The sequence below is a fragment of the Trichechus manatus genome, unplaced genomic scaffold, assembly GCF_000243295.1.
Source record: "Trichechus manatus latirostris isolate Lorelei unplaced genomic scaffold, TriManLat1.0 scaffold00073, whole genome shotgun sequence".
Lineage (NCBI taxonomy): Eukaryota > Metazoa > Chordata > Mammalia > Sirenia > Trichechidae > Trichechus > Trichechus manatus.
In genome coordinates, this window is record NW_004444009.1 from 8095900 (window position 1) to 8118014 (window position 22115).

At 46.2% G+C, this 22115-nt stretch overlaps 1 protein-coding gene across 1 annotated transcript in view; it reads right to left on the minus strand.

The window, feature by feature from the left end:
* VANGL1 (VANGL planar cell polarity protein 1) overlaps positions 1–19911 on the minus strand; it is a 56817-nt gene extending 36906 nt beyond the window's left edge. The window contains exons 1-2 of the mRNA XM_004380361.2: positions 19801–19911; positions 7363–7559 (exon numbers count right to left, since the gene is read on the minus strand). Coding sequence (XP_004380418.1) covers positions 7363–7433 — 71 coding nt within the window. The 5' untranslated portion in view covers positions 7434–7559; positions 19801–19911. The remainder of the gene's footprint in view (positions 1–7362; positions 7560–19800) is intronic.
* Positions 19912–22115: the final 2204 nt, after the last annotated feature.

Sequence of the window (22115 nt, forward strand, 5' to 3'; positions counted from 1 at the left end):
ACACAGAGAGGGTGTGTGTGTGTGTCTGTGTGTGTGTGTGTGTCTGTATGTGTGTCTGTGTGTGTGTGTGTCTGTGTGTGTGTGTGTGTGGTATTCACACCTCCTAAGGAAAGCAGGCCACTGAACCATTTTACCCCAGATGAACTTCCTGGGTGGTCTTCCAGGGTGACTGTGAAAGCAGCCTCCTAAGGGTCAATCTTGAAATTACAAAAGGAACCAATCACAGTGGCAAAGCCTACAGGTCACAACCTAGGCATTAAACACCAATGGAAACTGGCACTCCCACCCCCAGCTGCTAACTGCAAACCCAGGAGTTCCCAGCAAAGAAACCCTTTGGTGTCCAAGAATCAGTTAAGTGTCCTCAGTCTCCTGTCCCCACGGGCTGCCTTTATATCAGACATCCTTCCTATAATCACCTGCCCTCATTCCCAAGGTTTCCTAGGCAGGACAGAAGAAGCATTACACATGCAGACTTTGGAGACAAATACAATGGTCCCTCAGTAACCACGGGGGATTGGTTCCAGGATCCCCCATGGATACCAAAATCCGAGGATATTCAAGTCCATTATATAAAATGGCATAGTATTTGCATGTAACCAACACACATCCTCCCCTATACTTTAAATCATGTCTAGATTGCTTACAATACCCAATACAACATAAACGCTATGTAAATAGTTGCTGTACTGTATCATTTAGGGAATAATAACAAGAAAAAAACGTCTGTACACATTCAGCACAAATGCAACCATCGTAGGCTTAACTACATAGTATACATCAGCTGCAAGGTGAACAATGCTCCAAAACAAGAAGTGCTGGAGAGAGACTGAGGACCTGTGAAATAGCAGGAAGCTACAGCATGTTATACCTACACATCACTTCATTCACATGGATTCAGCGTAGTGCTTGTCAAGCAGCAAATTCAAGTTTTGCTTTTTGCAACTTCCTCTCCCCTCTCCTCCCTGCCCCAAATATTTACAATCCGTGGTTGGTTGAATCTGCAGATGCGGAACGCGTGGATGTGAAGGGCCACTGTAGTCAAATCTCAGCTCTGCCCCACTAGATATCTGACCTTGCACAAGTTATTCAATCTCTGAAAACCTCAGTTTCCTCATCTGTGAAATGGGGACAATAATACTCACCACACAAGTAATGTACATGATGCTCAATACAGAGACGTAGGAGTCCCTGGGTGGTGCAAAACAGTTAAGTGCTCAACTACTAGACAAAAGGTTGGTGGTTCGAAGATACCCAGAGGCATACCGGAAGACAGGCCCAACAATCTGCTTCTGAAAGGTCACAGTCTTGAAAACCCTATAGAGCAGTTCTATACTGCACACATGGGGTCACCCTGAGTTAGAACCGACTCAATGGCAACAACAACAAAGCTGTGCTGAAGAGCAATTGGAAGATTTTACAGCATAAATATTCCTAATGCTCATCCTCACACTCCTAACACTTGACAAAGCACTACAGCTATGAAATAATGCCTCTGAAGCTCCCGTTAGGAGTCACAACTGGACTGTGACCTTAGACAGCACAAAGCTGTGGGCCCAAGTACCACTGTTTCAAAAGGCTCTCATTGTCAGAAACTATTTGGGAGTTATTTCCCGCTGCCTGGTCAGCCTTTAGAATGAGTGCTAGACTAAGTCAAGAACTGCTGTTCCACCAGCCCCACCTCCTTCAGCCAGACAAAGGGGGTTTGCCCTCTATCTTACTCCATTTCCCCTCTCCCCAACTACTCTCAACAATTATCACTCCCTCCGCCATCAGCCAAGTCACATGCTCACTAACCATCTATCTATTCTCTAGTCCAACCGGGTCAAATCCTATGACAGCAAAAAATTCCACAGGAAATCAAACATTCTTTCACTGAGTGCCAATTCCTTGAGCTTGAATACTACCAGGGCAGAAGAGCACGTGGGGAACCCCCCAGGCCCCTTCAGAGCCAGCCACCACTCCTGATCAACCCCCAACTCCCAACCCCTAGAACCAGTTCTTAAAGGGCCAACAGTAACCAAATACAAAACAATTGTCTAGACAATTTTCCTGGTGACATCCGAGGCAAATCAGGTAAGACCTATTATCCGATAACCCAACATTTCTCACTCGCTAGAGCTTGAAACCCTACCAGTGCTTCCCAAACCTGACTATGCAGAAAAACCATGGAGGTAGGGGGAGCAGATTTAAGCATAGATTCATTTGTTGGCCCCAATGCCAAAGAATTAGTCTAGAAGGGAGACAACAGGAATCTGCATTTTCACCTGTACCCCAGTGATTAGGATGCAGAGTTGGTCCAGGAAAACGTTCCCCACCCAACTACTCTGGTTGCGGGGGGTGGGGGGGTTGGGGCCTTGGAAGTAACTGCCCAAGATGTCCGCCTGTACACAGCAAGGGCTCAACAATGGGAGCCAAGGACATAATGTTGAGCAGAACCACGTAACATGGCTGAGGCTGGGGGAAGGGCTCAGGATAGCATGCAATCATGACTGAGTGATGCCCAGCGCTAAGAACCTTCCACTGACTGTCCAGTGAGAGCTGAATGTAAGGCAGGTCCTATCAACACAGCACCCCACGTGAGATGCTTGTTGTACTGGTCCTCGTTATCAAGGGAGCAAACCCTGTAATATGGCTGTTATAAAAATCACTGGTCCTGAATGACTGCTCCAGGAAGGTCTGTGAGCCAAGCCAGGACTTAATAGTGAAGTCTAATAAAAATACTGCTGTTCAGTGCTTTCCAGTTTACAAAGCTCTGAGGCAGAGGACGGCCACTTTGCTGCAACAGGTACCCAAACGCTCCTCGCTATAGCTCCAGATGCTATAACACAAAGGAAAACCTGCAGCTGCCAGTGTCCTCTGGGAGAGGGTTCCCAGATGATGAAGACAATTAGTTCCTGGTATCTCAAAGTACAGAAATAGGAGACCGAGCAGTAAATGGGCCGAAAGGGGTGGGTTGTTAGGAACATATGCACGTGTGTGTGTTTTCAAGCCTGCTAAGTGGTCTAGCTCACTTGCATGCCTTTCCTTGGCAGGTGTGTGCTGAGCACAGGAATCTTTGTATTTTTCTCTGTATCTGTCTCCACGTAACATCTGCCCATATGAGTAAAGATACGTCCATTTGTACGTGTGTGTGCGCGTGTGAAAGAGGCAAGAAGAGCAAAAGACAGCATGTAGGACGCATGGACATGTGCCTGTACCTGCTTGTGTGTGTATAAATGCCTCTATTTAAATGAATCTAGAGCTGAGCCCTTGGAGGCTGCTTTAAACACCCCCTCTCCAAGCCAGAATCCCTGTCACTTCCACACTGTTACCACGTAAGGTCAGAATTTCCTGGGAAGATTATTTAGTCCTGTTTCTGTTGTTTGTCTATTTGGGGAAAGCCAGCCACACCGGTTACTCCTCCCTTTCCTCCTCTATACCACCTACTACCTCTCATTTCTCTCTGCTGCCTACGGCTGGCTGGTGGCTCCCTCCAGCACCGACAGGCATGGGAGGGCTGGGCGCAGGGCAAACCGAAGCAGCCTCTGAACAAAAGCGCTGATTCCACCACCAGGCAACCCTATTTTGGACAATGTATTTAAACACATGCATCACCTGAGTTATCCTCCTTCGTCCTCTCCACCCCCCACAGCCCTTGGCAGGGGTCGGGGGGGAAAGCATGGGCTTCCAAAGGAGCCACAAGTCTGGCCTGATATCTGCCTAAGGCACTGACCCTGTAACTTCAGGCAAATGCTGCAGCCCCTCTGCACTTCAGTTTCATCATCTGTAAGATGGGGATACCACCACCCACCTTTCTAGGACTGCTCTGAGGTTAGGACTTGATAAATACGAGGGGCGGCAACAGCTATATTTAAATCAGGGTACTGGTGCTCCTCCCCCAAAGGTTAAGAGAGGTCTGCTGGAGTCTGTACCATTTTCCCAGCAAGTTAACTAGACACTCTCTGGAGACTGCAGCTATCGCAAACCCAGGCCACCAACCTCTTTGTTAGAACAGTCACTTGTCATCTGCCTGGACCCTGGCCAGTCTTCCAAAGATGATCACGGTGGCATCAGGCATATCAAGTTTAGTGCAATTTATCATTCCTCTGAGTTGGTCTGCTACTAAAATTACCAAAACAGCAAGGTCCCTCCCCTTTCCTACTCTTCCATTCAAATTCCTGACAGGACCAAAAGGTCAACAATTACTCTAAAGCAAAGATGAGAAGATAAGAGAGCAGGAAAACTAGAGTAATGGAAACAGACCAACCAGAGCAGAATTAAAGAGAACAGGGACACATTGTGAAAAACGTAAATTATGCCAGTGAACAATTTTTGTAGGAACTGTCAAAAGCGAACCTAACTGCTTTGTAAAATTTTACCAGAAACATAATAAAATATTTTTTAAAAATTTGATACATCATTAAGCAAAGTAGCTTTCACAGGGTCACTCCTGGGTGATACAATATACACTTGGCTGAGTCTAGGGACCTGCACACAAGCTTGCTGATGAGTACAGTTGCTGCTTAACATTCCTATGGGGGGGCCCCATCCAAGTATTCCATGCACTTACAATCTACAGATTACCTCCTTCACCCCACAATTATTGTTGTGGATTGAATTATGCCCCTCAAAAGAAAATATGTGTTGAATTCCCGGCCCTTGAACCTACAGGATGTGATCCTGTTTGGAAATAGCGTTTTCCCTTTTGTTATGTTAACACGTTTATGCCATTTTATCTTAAACCTAATCACTTCCTAGTAATAAAAAGACCAGAATAGACACAGAAGGGATGAGGGTGTGTGTGTGTGTGCACCATGTTAAGGATCATCTACAAGTCAAGAAATGTCAAGGAACCAAGGGACGTTCAGGACTAATGACAAGGAAGGAATCCACCTTGCTAAGACCCTGATTTGGACTTTTAGCCTCCAGAACTGTGACCAAATAAATTTCTTTTCCTTTAGAAGCCACCCGCTCGTGGTATCTGCAAAGGAGCAGCACTAGGAAACTCAGACAATTACTATATCCTACACTGCCTGGGTCATGCCCTTCAGTCACAGAATTCACCACACGGGGACGGTTTGTCTGTTTTTTAAAGAACCTTTGGAGTGTATCTCTAAATCTAATGCTCATCCTCTGAGCTTTCCTGAGAGTAGGCATTCAGTAATATTCCTTTGTTAACTGATTCAGAGTCTCAGATTGTATTAGCATTTGCCAAGCACTTTCCACATGGGTCCAAGAAGGCACTAAGAGTTCCACACGCTATTTTAATTGAAAGTTATAGTCTCTTAAAGTTACCACAAGAGCATTGGAGTATCAGTTTCTGGAAGCCCCAAGAGGCCTGAAGAAACAACAAAGCATAGCAATGGGCCCTGAAGCGTGACAGTTGGGATGTGAGTATAGATAAAGGGAGCCAGAGATAGTTCCTTCCCAGAATCCTCCCAGCCATCCTCCTCCATTTATCCCCAAGAACCTACAGTACCCTGAGTTCCTACTTCTGTCACTACGCTGCAGGCAAGGGAAGCCTGGCACACTGACAAGGGAAATGCTTTCTCCAGTCAGGTCAAATGATGTGAAATTTTAAAACAGGTGTTTATGGTACTTTATCATTGATCTGATGTGTTTACCCACTGGTTTAAATTTGTTGGACTAAATTTTCACCACCAGAGGGTTTCTGACTTTCTCAGGATCCTGATTCTGGCTTGTGACTTAAGGCTCACCTCAGCAGCACTGTCAGTGTTGCCTACACCTGAGTGAGTCCTTTCCGTTTCCCATCCTGACTAGAAAGCCTCACCTGGGCTCCAGCATAAGCTCAATTACATCTTCTCAAATTTTTATAAGAGTGATATACACAAATTTAGAAAATAATGACAGTTTAAAGCAAAACCACCCATAATCTCATATTCAGAGTTATGGTCAATATGTCAATATTCATCTTATAAAATACATACACATGATAAGATGAATATCAACATACAAGACTTTGTACATTGTAACAGACATATATATGTACGTATATAACTATTATAATGTACGAAGTCTTGAATCCTGTTTTTCATAACATGGTCTCAGGAACATTTTCTCATGTCATCAAACAATCCTTGAAAATGCTTCCTTTACACTCATTTATTCCATTTTTTTCATTACAAAATACAAGCTTATGAAAAACGGAACCACTACAGAAAGAGTCCAAAGTGACAGTTCTGTCAGTCACCGTCTCTGCGAGTCCCCTCCCTGTGGCCGACCACTCCAAGCAGCTTGGAGAGTACCCTTCCAGACTCTTCTGTGTATATGCATCCACAGGGACACGCAGACAAATAATTAGATACACGTATCTGTTTGCTGTTTTATAAAACAACCCCCCGCCCCATTCAACTGTTTGTATTGGGAATGGCTCAATAAGTGAATCCCCGCTGAGCAGTGGCTACAGGTGTGCTAGGAGTGGCATGACCCTTCCCTTCAGGCTGGGGCCAACTTGTGCCCATCAACAAGGTGTTAAAGTGCCAAAGCCATTAACAGCATTAATACAGGCACTGTTTGTTGACTCTGAGCTGTATTAAATGCTTTACATGTATAATCTCATATATGGTAATCCTCTCAACAACCCTTAAGAAGAGTATTGCTGTACCCATTTCACAGATGAGACTAGGTAAGTGGTAGCACTGAAACTTCACCAACTGTATTCTTAACCCACATAGTACCACCTCTTCATTCATTCATTCATTCCCTCCCTCCCCTACCCCTCAAACATTCTGCAGGCCTATAATACGTCCGGCACTATGAATACCAGTGCAGAAGAGGGGGAATTTGGTTGCAAAGCTGAGATGGTCTCCATCACCCAGGGCAACCTTTTCAAAACCCAGGCCTGTTCACCGGGAAGACTCTCAGAGAGAAATAAGGCATTAGGCCAATCCCACCAGTTCAGTGTACCAGTTCAGTGTACCAGCCTCACGGCAAACACATAACGGACAATGAGTCAGCAGCTTTGGGTGAAAAACAACAAATTGACATTCTTTTTTAAAACTTTCATTTACATTCTTGGTAAAGCTTCAGGAGAGCTGTCACCTATGGGAAGTACTCAGAAATGAAAAACATTTCGACTGCAAGAAGAAATGGTAATTTCAATCAATTGTGAGAAAGTATGGTCATCAACTGTAATGGTGGCTATAAAATGTAAATTGGTGGTGTAGTCACTCCCAATGCATGTTAAATGCTCTTAAAGCTCAGCTTCTCACGCACCAATGGACTCCAACTTCCAGCCATCAGCAGCCCCGCAAGCTGGAATCATTTTTGTAAAATGAGTCGAGAAAACCTCAGCCAAGCAAATCACAGCCAATCTGCAAGTTTCTCCACACCAAAAAGTGCAACAATCAATAGCTTACATACCCTTGTCTGTGAGATTTCTTCGAATGACTTGAATAGTAAGAATATCCAGAATATGTGGATTCGGTATCCATAGCAAAAAAGAGCAAAGGAGCAGGTACTGTTTCTCCTCAGAGGTAGAGAACTTCAACCACTAGACTCCTTAAACTGCAAGGACCCTGGGAATCAGAGAAGGAGCCACTCTTCAGCAGGAACAAATTCTGGGAAGAAAAAAAATATACGTATCAATCTTAAAAGCCAAACTAAATGGGGCCGGAATATAAATAATGGTAGCAGTGTTCTGTATACAGCAACCTCTTCTCTGGGGTCTGTCATGAACAAATGACTGCAAAAGTGAAGCGTCTGACTTTAAAGGCCCCACTAGTACAGGAAAGAGTTTCCCCGGGGTCTGGGAGGGGTACAGGATGGGAGCTGAGCAAACCAATCCTGTTGCAGCAGGAGGAAAGTGGGAGGCGGCAGGCCCCTACACTCGTCCATTTCCTGGCCACAGCCTCACCCCTCACTGCCTCTGAGGCTGTAGCATGGGACCCCCCACACAGACAGCCCTGGACACTGCCCAGCCACCCACCGCCAGTTTGCTGATTTGTAAAAACAACATCCGGGGCAGTACCTTTATGGGATTTGGTCATAGTTTCCAAACCCAATGCTGTTGAGTTGATTCCGACCTATAGTTTCCAAAGGCCAGTTTTAAAAAATAAACTGCTTAGTTTCTTTGATCCAGGAATCCAAACTCCTGAGAATTTATCTTAGAGACCTCATCTTTTTTTTTTTAAAGAAAAACTATTAATACCCCAGAGTCCCTAGGATGCTAACTGAAAGGTCTGAGGATGGAATCCACTCAGAAGCACCTCAGAAGAAAGGCCTGGCGATCTACTTCCCAAAACTCAGCCATTGAAAACCCCATGGAACACAGCTCTACTCTGACACACATGGAGTCACCCATGAGCTGGAATCAACTGAACGTCAACTAGTTATTATTACCACGTTGTAACAGTGAAAAGCTAGAAACAATCTAAATGCCCCCTAAAAACAGAGGAATGGGTAAGAAAAACATAGTTCATCCACCTAAAGCAACATTATGCAGTTGTTTATAATTATGAAGAAGGGAAATTTTTATCATATAACAGTAAATAAAAATAGAAGATTGCAGATGCACCCTGAATCTATGTTATAGTTACAGTCATATTAAAATGCTTTTGTAAGGATGAGGATTAGAAGGGAACATCAGAAAATGAAAGCAGGTGATTTATTAGTAGCAGGATTCTGGGCTTTTCTCCCCATTTTCATTGGATATTGGTTTGCAATAAAAATAAACTGAAAACATTTCCAAGTACATTCCTTTCACCTGAGCCCCCAAATACTAAACCTTTACTTCTAGAAAACTGAGATTCACAAGTTCAGTCTCTCCCTGCACCCCACCTGGAAGCTGTAACTGCAAACAGAGCCAGTGAGATTAGTGTGAAGAAAAAACAAAAGAGCTGCAAATGCCTTGCTCCTGCCCCTACAAGGAGGGGGTCAAGTTTCCATGAACACAACAACGACCTACAAAAAGTCTTGAGGGAATCAGGCCAGGATGCTGGTTTTGCCTGCAAATCACACCAACACAGCCTCCAAACCCTCCAATACCGGTTAGGATGTGTTTGCCCTTCCCATTCATTCAGCCTCCAGGTGAGGTACATTCGCACGCAAGGTCTGTGACCCAGGGCTAACTTCCCTGGTCCTGGATGCCTGACTCATCATTTTGTTTCTCCTCTGCCCTCAGGAGCCCAAGGCTAGCAGTGGGGAGGGAGACCTGGGAGTACAATCTTGGATAAGCCACTTGCCTTCTTGAGGCTCAGTTTGTTCATTTGTAAAATGGGGATAAATCAACCAGCCACCATCCTCAGAGGGTTGATCTGAAGATATAAGGACACGCGGTATGCGGAGTTGGGTTCCAATCCTGCATTTTACTCACTTATTAGCTATGTGATCTCAGCCAAATTATTCAACTTCTCTGAACCTTCACCTGTAAAATGTGAATAACAGGGCTGCCGTGAGGATCCAAAGCTCAAACAACTGTGAAAGCAACCAGTACCAGAGCTCCAGAACATAATATTATCTTTGCGAAACTTTCATTTAACCTCTGGGTAAATGAAAATGGTGGCTATCAGTACTATACTCCCTTGCTGGCTCCAAACCCTGATTTTTTTTTCTTGTCTTTCCCAGTAAGAGAAAGGTTTGGGAAAGAGTAGGGCAGAGAGCCAGTGTCTGTGCTGGGCTTTACACCATGAGGCTTGCAGTCAGCAGAACTGAGCTCTCATCTCTGTCCACAGCTCACTAACTGGCTGTGTACTTGAGCAACTCAGTTTTCCCCTTGGAGACTCAGGTTTCCTCATCTGTAAAATGGAAACAAGGCCACCTACTTGGTAGGATAAACGGTAAAGATTAAATGTGAAAACAAACATAGCAGGCATTTTTTAAAATGTTCGTTTTACTCTTGGACCTACCTCCACTTTCCTAGAAGACTTCAAGAGCTGGCTTATCTTTTTTTTTCCCTACCCTGTTTCCCACCATTTCCACTAGCAACTTCAACAAGGATACCAATGAGCTCTCAGCACTTTAGATTCTCACTTCCTTTCTGCTCTGGGCTCTGCTGTTTTTTCGTCTATTTCATACCTGGCAGACACTCACATGAAGCGGCATAGCCAAGATCTCCAGCCCTGCCCTCAACAGAGCCATTTTCCCTGATTCGCCCTCTCCCAAGGCTCTGCTGACCTGCAGATTATAAAGCCCAGCTTCTTAGCCCAGACAAATAACTGCCCTTTTCTAGATTCATCATTAACCCTTCACAACTTCTATATTTTTTTCCTGCCTTCCAACCTATAACTCTTTTTATTAATATTTATTTACAGCAGATCATACACCCATTCAACAATTTCTACATGTACAGTTCAATGCAACCCATAACCCGATTCCCCTTTCCAGTCCAACTTCTAGCCAATTCCTTTACTTCTGCGCCTCCAGCTAAATGCTGCTGTGGAGTCTCAGAAGCAGGAAGCCCAGGCCCTACAGACCTGGGCTGGTCTTAGCTTCTTGCTTTCTACCTGTGAGACCTTGGGGTAGATGCTTACCTCTCTGAGCTTATGTTTCTCTCTCCCTGTAATATGAAGTCATTTAATACTATCTCTTTTTAGGGTTGTGAAGATTAAAAAAGACTCCCTATGTAAAGCCTCTGGCACATGGTAACCGAGTGTCATCTCTCCACCCCCCTCCATATAAGGGGACGTCACTCCTTGTCCTCATAAAAACCATGGCCATCCATTAAGGCAACTCCAGGCATGTTCCTCATAGGAAAGGCATGGGTTCCCAAGTGCCCTTCCAGGAAAGGGTTTACCTAACTCCAACCACCCTTGTCCGGTCTCTCTCCCACAAGTCCTGCCTATCCTTACCAACGGGGTGGTCAGGATATGCTGCCACCTCTTCCTCGGATCATCACCTTGAATCCTCCATCCTCAACACTCCACTGAAACAACTCTAGGTTGGCCAGAGACTGCTGTGAGCCAAATCTAAAGGTCACACTCCATCCACCTTCCCCTAGACCTCCTTATGCCATTGATTCATTGCATTAATAGTAATCGACACAAGGCCAATCTCCAAAATGCAGATACTTCACATCCCCCCTTTGACTTCTCCATCTCTGACACCAGCCACCCACGTGGCATTTTCTCTCTCCTTCTGACCCTAACCACCCAGAGTTAGGTCTTAACGAATGCCCGCACAATCCTCTTCTGTCTGTCAGCCACCCAGGGCTGGGATCTTCACAAATTAGGACTCTGTCTTTCTAATCAACTGCCAAATAGGCAGACATCAGGCCCTGATGGCCCTCACCGGCCCCAATGGGTTTGATAACTCACTAGAATGACTCACAGAAAGCGGTATACTCACTGTAACCTTTTTAATATAACCACAAAAGGAGATGCACAGGCAGGGACGGATTACCCAATAAACAAGATATGCACGGGCTTACTTGTGCTTATATACTAATCTGTAGTGCACAATTTCACATCTTTGATGTGGTGAAACACACGTGAAATTGAGCACCAAAGACTAGTAAGTAAACACAAGTATGCCTGTGCATACCTTACTCACTAGTTAATTCACCCCTGTGCACAGGTGAGGTCTGGGAGGAGTTTTCAGCATGGAGCTGTATGTTGCCAGAGATGTGCTGGTCCTCCCACGTGCATCATCAATCTGGAAGCCCAAAAGGAAGTTCCAAGGTCCAGGGTGCTATATAAGAGTCACTGGGGCCTCAACTGTATCTGCATGAGTGGGGCCTGAATTCATAGTCAGTGACGGACTGAATCACTGAATATGCATGACTGCATCATTGGGGGGTAGGAGGGTCCTTTTTCCTGAAGTTAGCTCCAGCCAAGTGTAGTCCTTGGACTCCCACCTCATTTGCACAAGCTTAAGTGTCCACTGGCTGGCTGTTTTAAAAAAACAAAGACACCTTGGATTGCTGAGGAATTCCAAGGGCTAATTTCAGAAACCAGAGAGAAAAGGCCAAATTGAGTTCCTGATCCCATACATTCATTCATCCACCCATGGGAGGGGCAGGGCAATGCTGTAGGCACACACACACAGAGGTCTCAGCAGCTGGTTACCATCCTATTTGATGGCACTCATGCTACTACTTCCCCATCAAGTTGTCTCTTAAGACTCAAAACTCGCCCTGCAATTCTTCTCCATCTGTGGATTACTATATTTATAAGCTCCTTGGAGATAGGAACTATGGCTTACTTACAACCTGGATACTTTGAACATACTAGGTATCCGACAAATACTTACGGAGAGAATAAATTCCAAATCTATATTTCCTACTCAGATGCCTCTTGCTCAACTTGGGATTACCATTACCTGCCACAACTACTTCACAGTATCCATGCCTATCCTTCCCAAGTCCCTCCTCCAGGTTGATGTAATCATCCTCGCGATCTTATGGAGCACTGGTGGCGCAGTGGTTAAATGTTAAGGCTGCTAACCACAAGGTCATCAGTTCAAATCCACCAGCCGCTCCTTGGAAACTCTATGGGGCAGTTCTGCCCTGTCCTGTGGGGTCACTACGAGTCAGAATCGACTCGATGGCAACGGATTTTTTTTTTTTTTTTGGATCGATCTTATGGAGCCCTGGTGTTACAGTGGTTAAGAGTTCGGCTGCCAACCAAAAGGTTCATGGTTCAAGGCCGCCCTGTGGCTCCCTGGGAGAAAGACCTGGCAATCTGCTCCCATACAGATTTAAAAAAACAAAAACAAAAAACTGTTGCCGTCGAGTCTATTCAGACTCACAGCAATGCTACAGGACAAAGAATTGCCCCATAGGGTTTCCAAGGAGTGGCTGGTGGATTTGAACCGCCCACCTTTTGGTTAGCAGCCGAGCTCTTAACCACTGCACCACCAGGACTCCCCCATATAGATTAACTGAAAAAAAAAAACAGAAAGCATTGCCATTTGAGTCGATTCTGATTCGTAGATTACAGCCTAGAAAATACTATAGGGCCGTTCTACTCTGTCACATGGGGTCACTATGACTCAAAAATCAACAGCACCTAACAATAACAACATCAATCCTATAGATCCAACCCTGTGCCATTTTCAATACTCTCCTCGCCCCTTCATCCCACACACTCAACCATCACTAAGTTCTGCCTGGCTCCCATCAACACAGGGCTGAGCTATTACAAAAGCCTCTAGGTTTCCTAATCGAATCCAATCTACACAGAGCTCTGGCACCTTCTTCTAATTCACACTATGTCTATCAGAGCCATCAACTCTTGTCCAAGATCTGAGTGAGGATTCAGGTGAAGCAATAAGAGGCAAACTAATAAAACCCAGGTGAGCTCATTTAAAAAGAGGGTTTGAGCCAAGGTAACAGCTTTGATATCATTAATAGAAAACACACACTGAAGCTTATCACTGCAATGATATACTGACGAGATGGTCCTCCCCTTGTGTACACAAGAAATTGACATAACTCAGATAGGGTCAGAAGGTTTCCCTTATCAAGAAAGATAATAAAGTAATGGAGAGGAGTCAGGTTCCCCGGGTAATAAACTGATAGGCTGCTGCACTGCCCTCAGTAGAAAGAAGCATATAAAGGTGGAAATGTGGACCCTAGAAGCTAAGTGTCTTTCATACTGACCCCTGACGTGACCAGCACTGGGCTTGGCCCAGGGTGGGCAGCAGCCAGGGTGAACTTTTTAAATCACAAGACAAAATCATTTCCCTATTTAAAGCAATTCTTCTATGATGACCCGGAGCCCAGGTGGCACAGTGGTTAAGATCTCAGCTGCTAACCAAAAGGTCAGCAGTTTGAACCCACCAGCCACTCCTTGGAAACTCTATGGGGCAGTTCTACTCTGTTCTACAGGGTTAGGGTCGCTATGAGTCGGAATCCACCCAACGACAACAGGTAGGTAGGTATATGATGTCCCACTACATTTCGAATAAAATACAGAATCTTTCATTTGAGAATCTTTCATTTGGCCTGCAAGGCCCTGCCATCTCTCCAGCTCCCTCCTCCTCCTCCTGCTTCAGTTCCTGTAAGGAATCAGGCTCCTTCCAGCCTGGGTGCCTGGGCAGAGTCCCGTATCTGCCTGTTACTCACTTTACACAGGCTCCATTTTGCCTAATTCCTACCACCCATCCCTCTCAGCTTCACTACTGCTTCTAACAGTCTTCCCTGATCCCCAATCTAAATTAAGCCCTTTCACAGCACTTTTCTATCACAACTTCCAATTGTATATTTATGTGTGCAGTTACTTAATGCTGGCTCCTGTAATAGACTGCAAGCTCCATGAAGGCAGGGACTACATTTTTTACTGTCTCTATAATACCTAGAACATAACCCACCACCACTAGTTGCTGTGTCATCAACTCCGACTCATGGCGTAGTTATGTGTCGGAGTAGAACTGTGCCCCATAGCGTTTTCAATGGCTAATTTTTCTTCCAAGACGTCTCTGGGTGGACTTGAACGTCCAAGCTTTTGGTTAGCAACCAAGTGCATTAACTGTTTGCCCCATCTAGGGACTCCTACAACATAAAAAAACTAAAACTAAACCATTGCCTTTGTGTTGATTCTGACTCATAGCAACCCTGTAGGACAGAGTAGAACTACCCCATAGGGTTTCCAAGGACCAGCTGGTGGATTTGAACTGCCGACCTTTTGGTTAGCAGCCGAGCTCTTAATCACTGCACCACCAGGGCCCCCAGAACATAAAAGGAACTCAGTAAATGTTTGCTGAATGATTGAAGGGTTTTGTGGCAGCCCTTGGCACACGGAAGCCCTAGATTCACCATGGAAGAAAGGTTAGAGATTATTATTTCAATTCCTTAATTTCGTAGTTAAGGCAAAAGATGCGGAGAGTAGACTGATTCAGCAGGGATGTCAGAACTACCAAGAGTGAAACTACACTGATGGTCTGCATGACAGACTCATTCAGCGGATTGAGCTTATATTCCAGACACACTAAGTAAAAATCTGCAGCAGCCCCTTCCAGCCATTGCCCAAGGGCACCCTGACCAGCTGCCTCCTCCTTCCTCTCTCTGCTGTCACCCATCCCTGAAGACCTACAGACACTGCTTGGGGGGTCAGCCTGGAGCTCATCAAACCACATCGCAGGACAGCAAGACCACGGCAGAGACAGGTGCACAGTGTACTTTTGTCTGAGTGGCAGTATCTTAAATTCTGGAAGTCTCAGGCAAAAAATGTCAGAAAAAACCTCCTTCACCACCCTTTATTAAAAGCAAAATGAACATCAGTGGCCTCAAATAGAAATCTGCCCCTAAAGTCACGTTCACTCATATAAAATATGCCTTTTACTTGAAAGAAAAATACAGTCTTCAGAAAAATCATATGAGGGAAATAATATGTTATGGTAATGACAGTGGTAAACATAAGCTACCCTTTACCAAAAGGAAATTATAAAACATCAATAGCTCTGCCTAGAGCTATTAAGTAATTAATGGAGCCTTGGTTTGGAAGGCGAAAAGTCACCTTGTGAGGAGTTTGGGGACGCACTAAATTTAAGAAGCCATTCGGCTCCCTCTCCAGTGGATATATTTCCAAAGGAAAATTTTGATACAATTGTTTTTACATATGATCTGTACTGTGTACATTATTTTGAATATTAGATTTTTATCATACATAAACTTTTAAAGAGTTTACTGCATCTTGAAGCTAACCTTTTTGTCAAGGTACACATCTTTAATTACACGGTCCTCAAGGGGAAAGCGACAATTTCAATAATTTTGTTTAGGAGTCAGCTTCTCTCCTAGAGGACACAGGCTCTGGAATTAAGATTTGTTTTAGCTACTTTCAAGTCACCGTCCCCCCACCCCCCCACCGCTCCGCCCCGACTCATGGTAACCCAGTGGGATCGAACCATTGTGCTCCACAGGGTTTTCACCGGCTGATTTCTCAGAAGTAGCTCGCCAGGCCTTTCTATCACAGTTCATATCCCGGCTCAGGTACTTATCAGCTGTGATAAGAGCAAGTTACCTAAACTCTCTGTGACTCAGTTTCCTTAACTGTAACAACAATAATGTATTTTACCTACCATATAGGGTTGTGGTGGGTATTTAACAAGATAATTCATAAAAATCACTTAGATGCCTGGCACACAGTCAGCACTCACAACTGTTAGCCATTATTATTCTGCAAAATAAAATTCCTTTAGTTAAGAAGAATACCTTTGTATGGCACATAACATACATCCCATCTTCACTGAACTGAAGTACATTTTTTGGCCTATGCTGGTTAATATTCAAGTCCACCTTTAACCAATACCATTAACTGCAGTTAAGTTACTAAGTGATTCCATTCTGTTCCCTACAGGCCTCTTTTTACCGTTCCTAGTTTGGAAATGAATGTCAGAGAGATTAGAGAAAACTGTGTGTTTTAGTGGGCTTCTTTGGAGGGCAATGGAATTGGAAGGGAGGCTGCAGAGAAGTGAGGCAAGGTCTCCAAAACATTTTGCAGAACCTGTGGTCTGTAAACCATAAAACACTCACCCAAGTCACCGGTGTGGGGATCAGCAGGACTTACGGCATTTGTGACAAACCCAGCGATTCTTTCATTACAACAGAGCTCTTACAAACGAATGATCCTGGGTCACTCTTCACAAAGAAAAAAATGTCAACCTCATTTTGCCTGTCTTGCCAATGATTTCAACTCACCTTCCCAGAATAACTGCTCCTGGTTCGAGTCATTAATTACCTCTTAAGCAACTCCAGCAGCTGGGTATAGATTTCTGAAGAGCTGTGTAATGGTTAACATGTCTGCAGTTCTATGATGCATATTTTTTCGAAGTGACCCCTTTCTCCTCTGCTAGATTTTTAAGCTTCAGAAGAAACAGATTTCATGAGGACTGCCTCCTCTGTAAATCCCACAGTGTCAGGTCCAATGACCGCTCTGTCCAATAAGTGAGATTAAGAAGGATACTGATGGAGACAGACAGCAGTACAATGAGTATGCACCTTTTCATCAGGCTTCAGGGACAGCAAGATAGCTGGCAGAAACATGGTCCAGCCCCAAGTCTGCTAAATCCTATCTAGTCCACCTTACGAAAAATGCCCAAATCACACCTTACGCACAGCTACTCCCCTTAACCATGGCTAGTTCACTTTACAGAGAGATGATGGCACTAACAATCCGACAGTTTACAGTTACTGAGTGCTTCCTATGTGTTAGGCACTAGTTTAAGTCATTCGTATGTAACATCTCACTTAATTCTTAGAATAAGCCATTAAACTCGCTGTTGTTGAGTTGATTTCAACTTACAGCGAGCGACCCTGAAGGACAGAGTAAAACTGCCCCATAGGGTTTCCAAGGAGAGGCTGGTGGATTTGAACTGCCGACCTTTTGACTAGCAGCTGAGGTCTTAACCACTGCACCACCAGGATTCCAAGTAAGCCGTTAACGGAGGTAAAATATTATTCTCATCTTACAGTTAGGGAAACTGAGGTCACACACCTAGTACGTGGGGGAACCAGGACATGAACTCTGATAGTTTAACTCCAGAACCTGTGCTCTTAACTATGGAAAATTTATAGCAATGTAGCAATTACCAGAATTGTTTACTTGCATGGGGGGAGCAGGAGTAGGCAACAATCATAATTATTCCTAACCATACATAACCTCCAAAGAATTTTGCAATTTCAAATCTTGCTCACAGGCTTGATGTCCCAAGCATTGTGCAGTCTAAGGAGAAAAGAAACAAACCTGAAATGGTGCTAAATAAAGTACAATAAAATTTAAAAAATAATAAAAATTAAAAAATGGTGCTAGCTCCTAATGAGCTCAGAGCCCAAGTGTGAAGACTGTGGATTGAAACACAATGTGATAAACGCTCAACCCAAACAGCTGCTGAGATGTAGAGCAGCAAACAGTGTTTGTGTGTGTTGGAAGAGGAAGAAGGAGCAGGGAGGATACCATACCTTCTTCACTCAACACTTGTTTATTCTCCAATAGACAAGGACGACATGGAATTGTTGCTTGGTAAGAAAACTTTAAATTTCCTTTATGGCTTCCATCCTATTGCTCAAATACATAAGACAATAAAAGTTCAATGCCTGGCAAGTAGTCCTTACAAATATGCCACTCAAAAATTCTTGTCCCATTTTACTTACAAATTAAGTCGCAACCAAGTCACATTGCCAACACTGTTACCAGCTCACAATGAAAATTTCACACTAGGTGTTTTCACTAATTATGGAGACACATATTATGGAATGCTAAATGCTCATGGATAGGTAAAGTGTGTTATTTCTTTGAAGTGTAGAATAAAACAGTTTCCTCCCACAAATCAAAGCCCCAACTATATCACACTGATTTAATTCAACTCTAAAAACTCTAATTAGTGGTTACATAAAATGGCTAATTATGTCTCCCTCATTCAGACAGTTTCTGCCATCTCACTTGAAGAGCCTAGGAGGCGTATAATCAAACAACCCACCCACTGGAAGGAGAATACTAATTAGCATTGTTGATTGGTGACACAAGTTATAATATTTTTTCAGTAACCCTGTAAAATTTATAAACATGTCAGCGAAAATGCCCGATTCTTTACAGCTTGCTAGCTTTTGGATAAGTGTCTAAAAATACATGCCTTTCCAATCGCAGCCGCACCAGGATTTTAACAAAATGCACATGCCAGCCTCACAATCATCATAATAACGTGCTCTAATGATCTCCTTCCGAAAGGTCACAGCCTTGAAAACCCTATGGAGCAGTTCTACTCAGCACACACGGGGTCGCCATGAGTCAGAATCGACCAGAGGGCAACTAACAACAAACAACAAAAGACCTCTTAACAAGCAGCTAAATGAGAGCAGCTAAATGAGCTCACAACACTTTCGCGGCGTGGGGTTTATATCTAAGGTTTGGAGACGTGAAAACTGAGCAATAAGACTTCCCAGCTCCAAGTCTTACCAGCTCCTAACTGAGCTGCCAGGCCGCGGCTCCGCCCCACTCCTGCCTCAACCACCGACGCGTTTAAATTTTTATAAAGCTTCACACTTCTCTGGGCGCAATGCTTGGGGCAGTTCAAAAACTGCAGGAGGAATGAGGTCCTGCCCGTGGTTGAATCTGCCCGGCGTGGAGAGGTTTCCTCAAACAGGGACATCTCGGGGAAGACTTGCCGGACGCCTTCTGCTCCACCACGGCGTTTTTGAAAGTAAACTCCTACCTGCCTGTTGCGCTCTCCGATGCGCAACCGGACTCACCACCACTCCCACCCCTCCCCCCGCCAGGCCTTCAGAGCCGGCTTAATTTGGAAAACGAGGTGTGAACACACAGGCCAGCTCTCTCTCGGTTACTGGCGAAAGGTCCAGGCAGCCCCCGGGCGCTGGCGGTTAACCCGAGTCGAGCCCCGCAGCGGGGTGGGGACAACGGTGCGCGCCCTGCTCCGGGGGAGCGCAGGGGCGGCCCGGCCACCGCCCCGCAGCTGCAGATAAAGGCGCTCCGGTCCCCTCCAGGAACGCTCGGCCACTCTCTGCCGGCCAGCCTGCCGCACACCCGGAGCCCCAGAATACGCACGCCCGAGGGGCGCACTCCAAAGTCCAGTCAAGGAGAAGGGGTCGTCCTAGGCGAAGGGAGGGAATCCTGGGGCCCGAGGAAGTGGGGTGCGGCGAAGAGCGTCGGGCAGGAGCAGTAGGGGCGCATCATGCCGGGATGGGAAAGGAGTGGGGTCCGGGGAAACGCGAGATGGGGCGCGGTCCGCAGGAGGGTAGCGAGCTCTCGGCCAGCGGCGGGAGGGCCGTGAACCCGGGATCTGAGTCGGGGGGTGTGAGGCGAGGGCTCAGGGGCACGCGGGGTCCAGGTGGGGGGGGCGTCTCCCTGCGGGAGGTCTGCACCCAGCGCCCGCCGCTCGGGGCCGCTGCGCCCGGCGTCTCGCGGGACTCACCTCTGCGCCGGCAGTGCGGGCTCCGCGGCCCGAGGTCTCGGCTCACAGCAGCCTCGGCTCTGCGGCCTGCGCTGGGCTCCGGTAGAGGCAGAGCGCCGCCGCCGCCGCCGCTGCTGCACTGCTGCTTTCCGCTTCCTGTCCCGGCGCCGCCCCGCAGCTCGAGCCCAGCCCTGAGAGCCCGGCGCGGCGGCGAGCCAAGAGCAGCGAGCGCCGCCGGCCCCGCGGCGGGTCCAGCCCACCTGCAGCGGAGGGCGGTGCCCGGTCAGCGTCTCCCCACCACCACCACCCCCACCCCGCACCGACACTCACGGGACACGCGCGCACAGAGACGCGCGCAAATTCACAGCCATATACACACAGGACCTGGGGACTCACCCTCCCATCCACCCCTACACACAGAGATGCACACACTCAGACATACACAGTACAGTAATGACGCTTTTCTGGCACACAGGCACACACAAACACACTCACATCATAAACACATAACCCAGGGATTGACCCCCCACTCAGCACCCCAACACACTGCACCCTCAAGCTCACCCACATACTCACTTTCACACATATATGTGCAAGCACCCTCACACACTTATATACACACACATACGGCCCAGGATCTGACCCTCTCTTGGTACCCTAACACACAGAGATATTCGTGTACACACATATACACGCAAACATTCACCCACACATGGCCTATGGACTGATCCCCACCCCTTACACTTCTACCTCCCCCACCCCCAATAGTGCTCCAGCCTCGAAGACCTCAAACACACCTTCACATGCATGCACAGTCCAAGCCACCTTGTCCCAGCTGCACCCCAACACACACATTGACATGACCCAGGGTGTTACTCATCACACACTAATACCCTCATCACACATTCTCACTTACACACGTGCACACATGCACACACACAGTCCACTAACTGACCCTCTCCTGACAGACGCACACATACACTAAACACATCATAAGGACATGGCCCACAGATTGACCACACACCCAGCCTCCCAACATGCTTGTACCCTCAAGCTCACACACACATGCGTGCACACACATATACTCTCAAACATGCACAAAATCCAAGCCCATTTGCCCCCACCGAAGTCCCAATAAACATATTCACATGACCCAGGGACTAATCCACCTACACACACTTATATACACACATTCCAAGAACTGACCCATAAATATCCACACACACCCATCCTCAACGCATATACACATTCGCTTACACAGACTCACACAGAGCCTAGGATATGACCCCACAAATAATCACACAAACCCAGACCCCCTACCTGGCAACCACAGCCAGCCACCACAGCCAACCTTCTTCTTCCTTCTCCCCTGACTGACCCCTTTTAGACACTGCCCCCCACCCCAGCCCCTAGTCTCCTATCTTTGAAGGCATGCAGCCCGGGGTTTGAATCTCTCTGAAGATAGGTAACCTGGGTTCAAGTCCCAATTTAACCAGGTCCGCTTCCCTCTCTGAGCCACTGTTTCTGTCTGTAAAACAAAACAAAACAAAAACCCAAACCCATTGCCATCGAATAGATTCCAACCCTAAAGGACAGGGTAGAACTGCCCTATAAAGCTTCCAAGGGAGCACCTGGTGGATTCAAACTGCTAACCTTTAGTGGTTAGCAGCTGAACTCTCAACCACTACGCCACCAGGGTTTCCTCTGTAAAGTGGAGAGGATATAATGCTAACCTTGCAGGACTGTGGTGAGAATTATGGAAAGTGGCTAGTGCTTAGTAGGCACTGAACAATTGGCAAGTATTTTCATGAATACTTGTACTCTTCACACTTGGCTGTCTATTAAGCCTGTATGAAGAGTCTTGTGCGGGTAGGGTTAGAGATCCGTGTGGAGAGTTCCATCTGGCTGGGTCCCAAAGCTGCCTACACGACAGAATTCTCAAGTGGAAGTGTGTATGATGAAGTGCTGAATTTATTAGGGTCATCTACAAGAGCACTGTGGGGAGTCGGGGTGGGGAAATGCACCCCTCCAACTACCCTTAATTAGTGATCTTTAACCTCACAGAGTCCCCTCGCTCATTTCCTCTACCTCTCACTTTCTCCCCTACATGTTGCACTTCCTTCAGAGGATGTGTGTATGTTCAGTGTAGCCCATCTTTGCCCTCCCTCCAAAAAGCCCACCACCAGGCTCCACTGCCCCCCATCTGTGGCGCACACCATCTGCCCCCTGACCTCTCGGCTGACCAGGAGGGCTTCCTGCAGGTAAAGCTAGTTGTTTACCCTCCTGAATCAGTGCTCAGGGGGAGAATGTAGACCTTTATTAAAACGTCTCTTTCA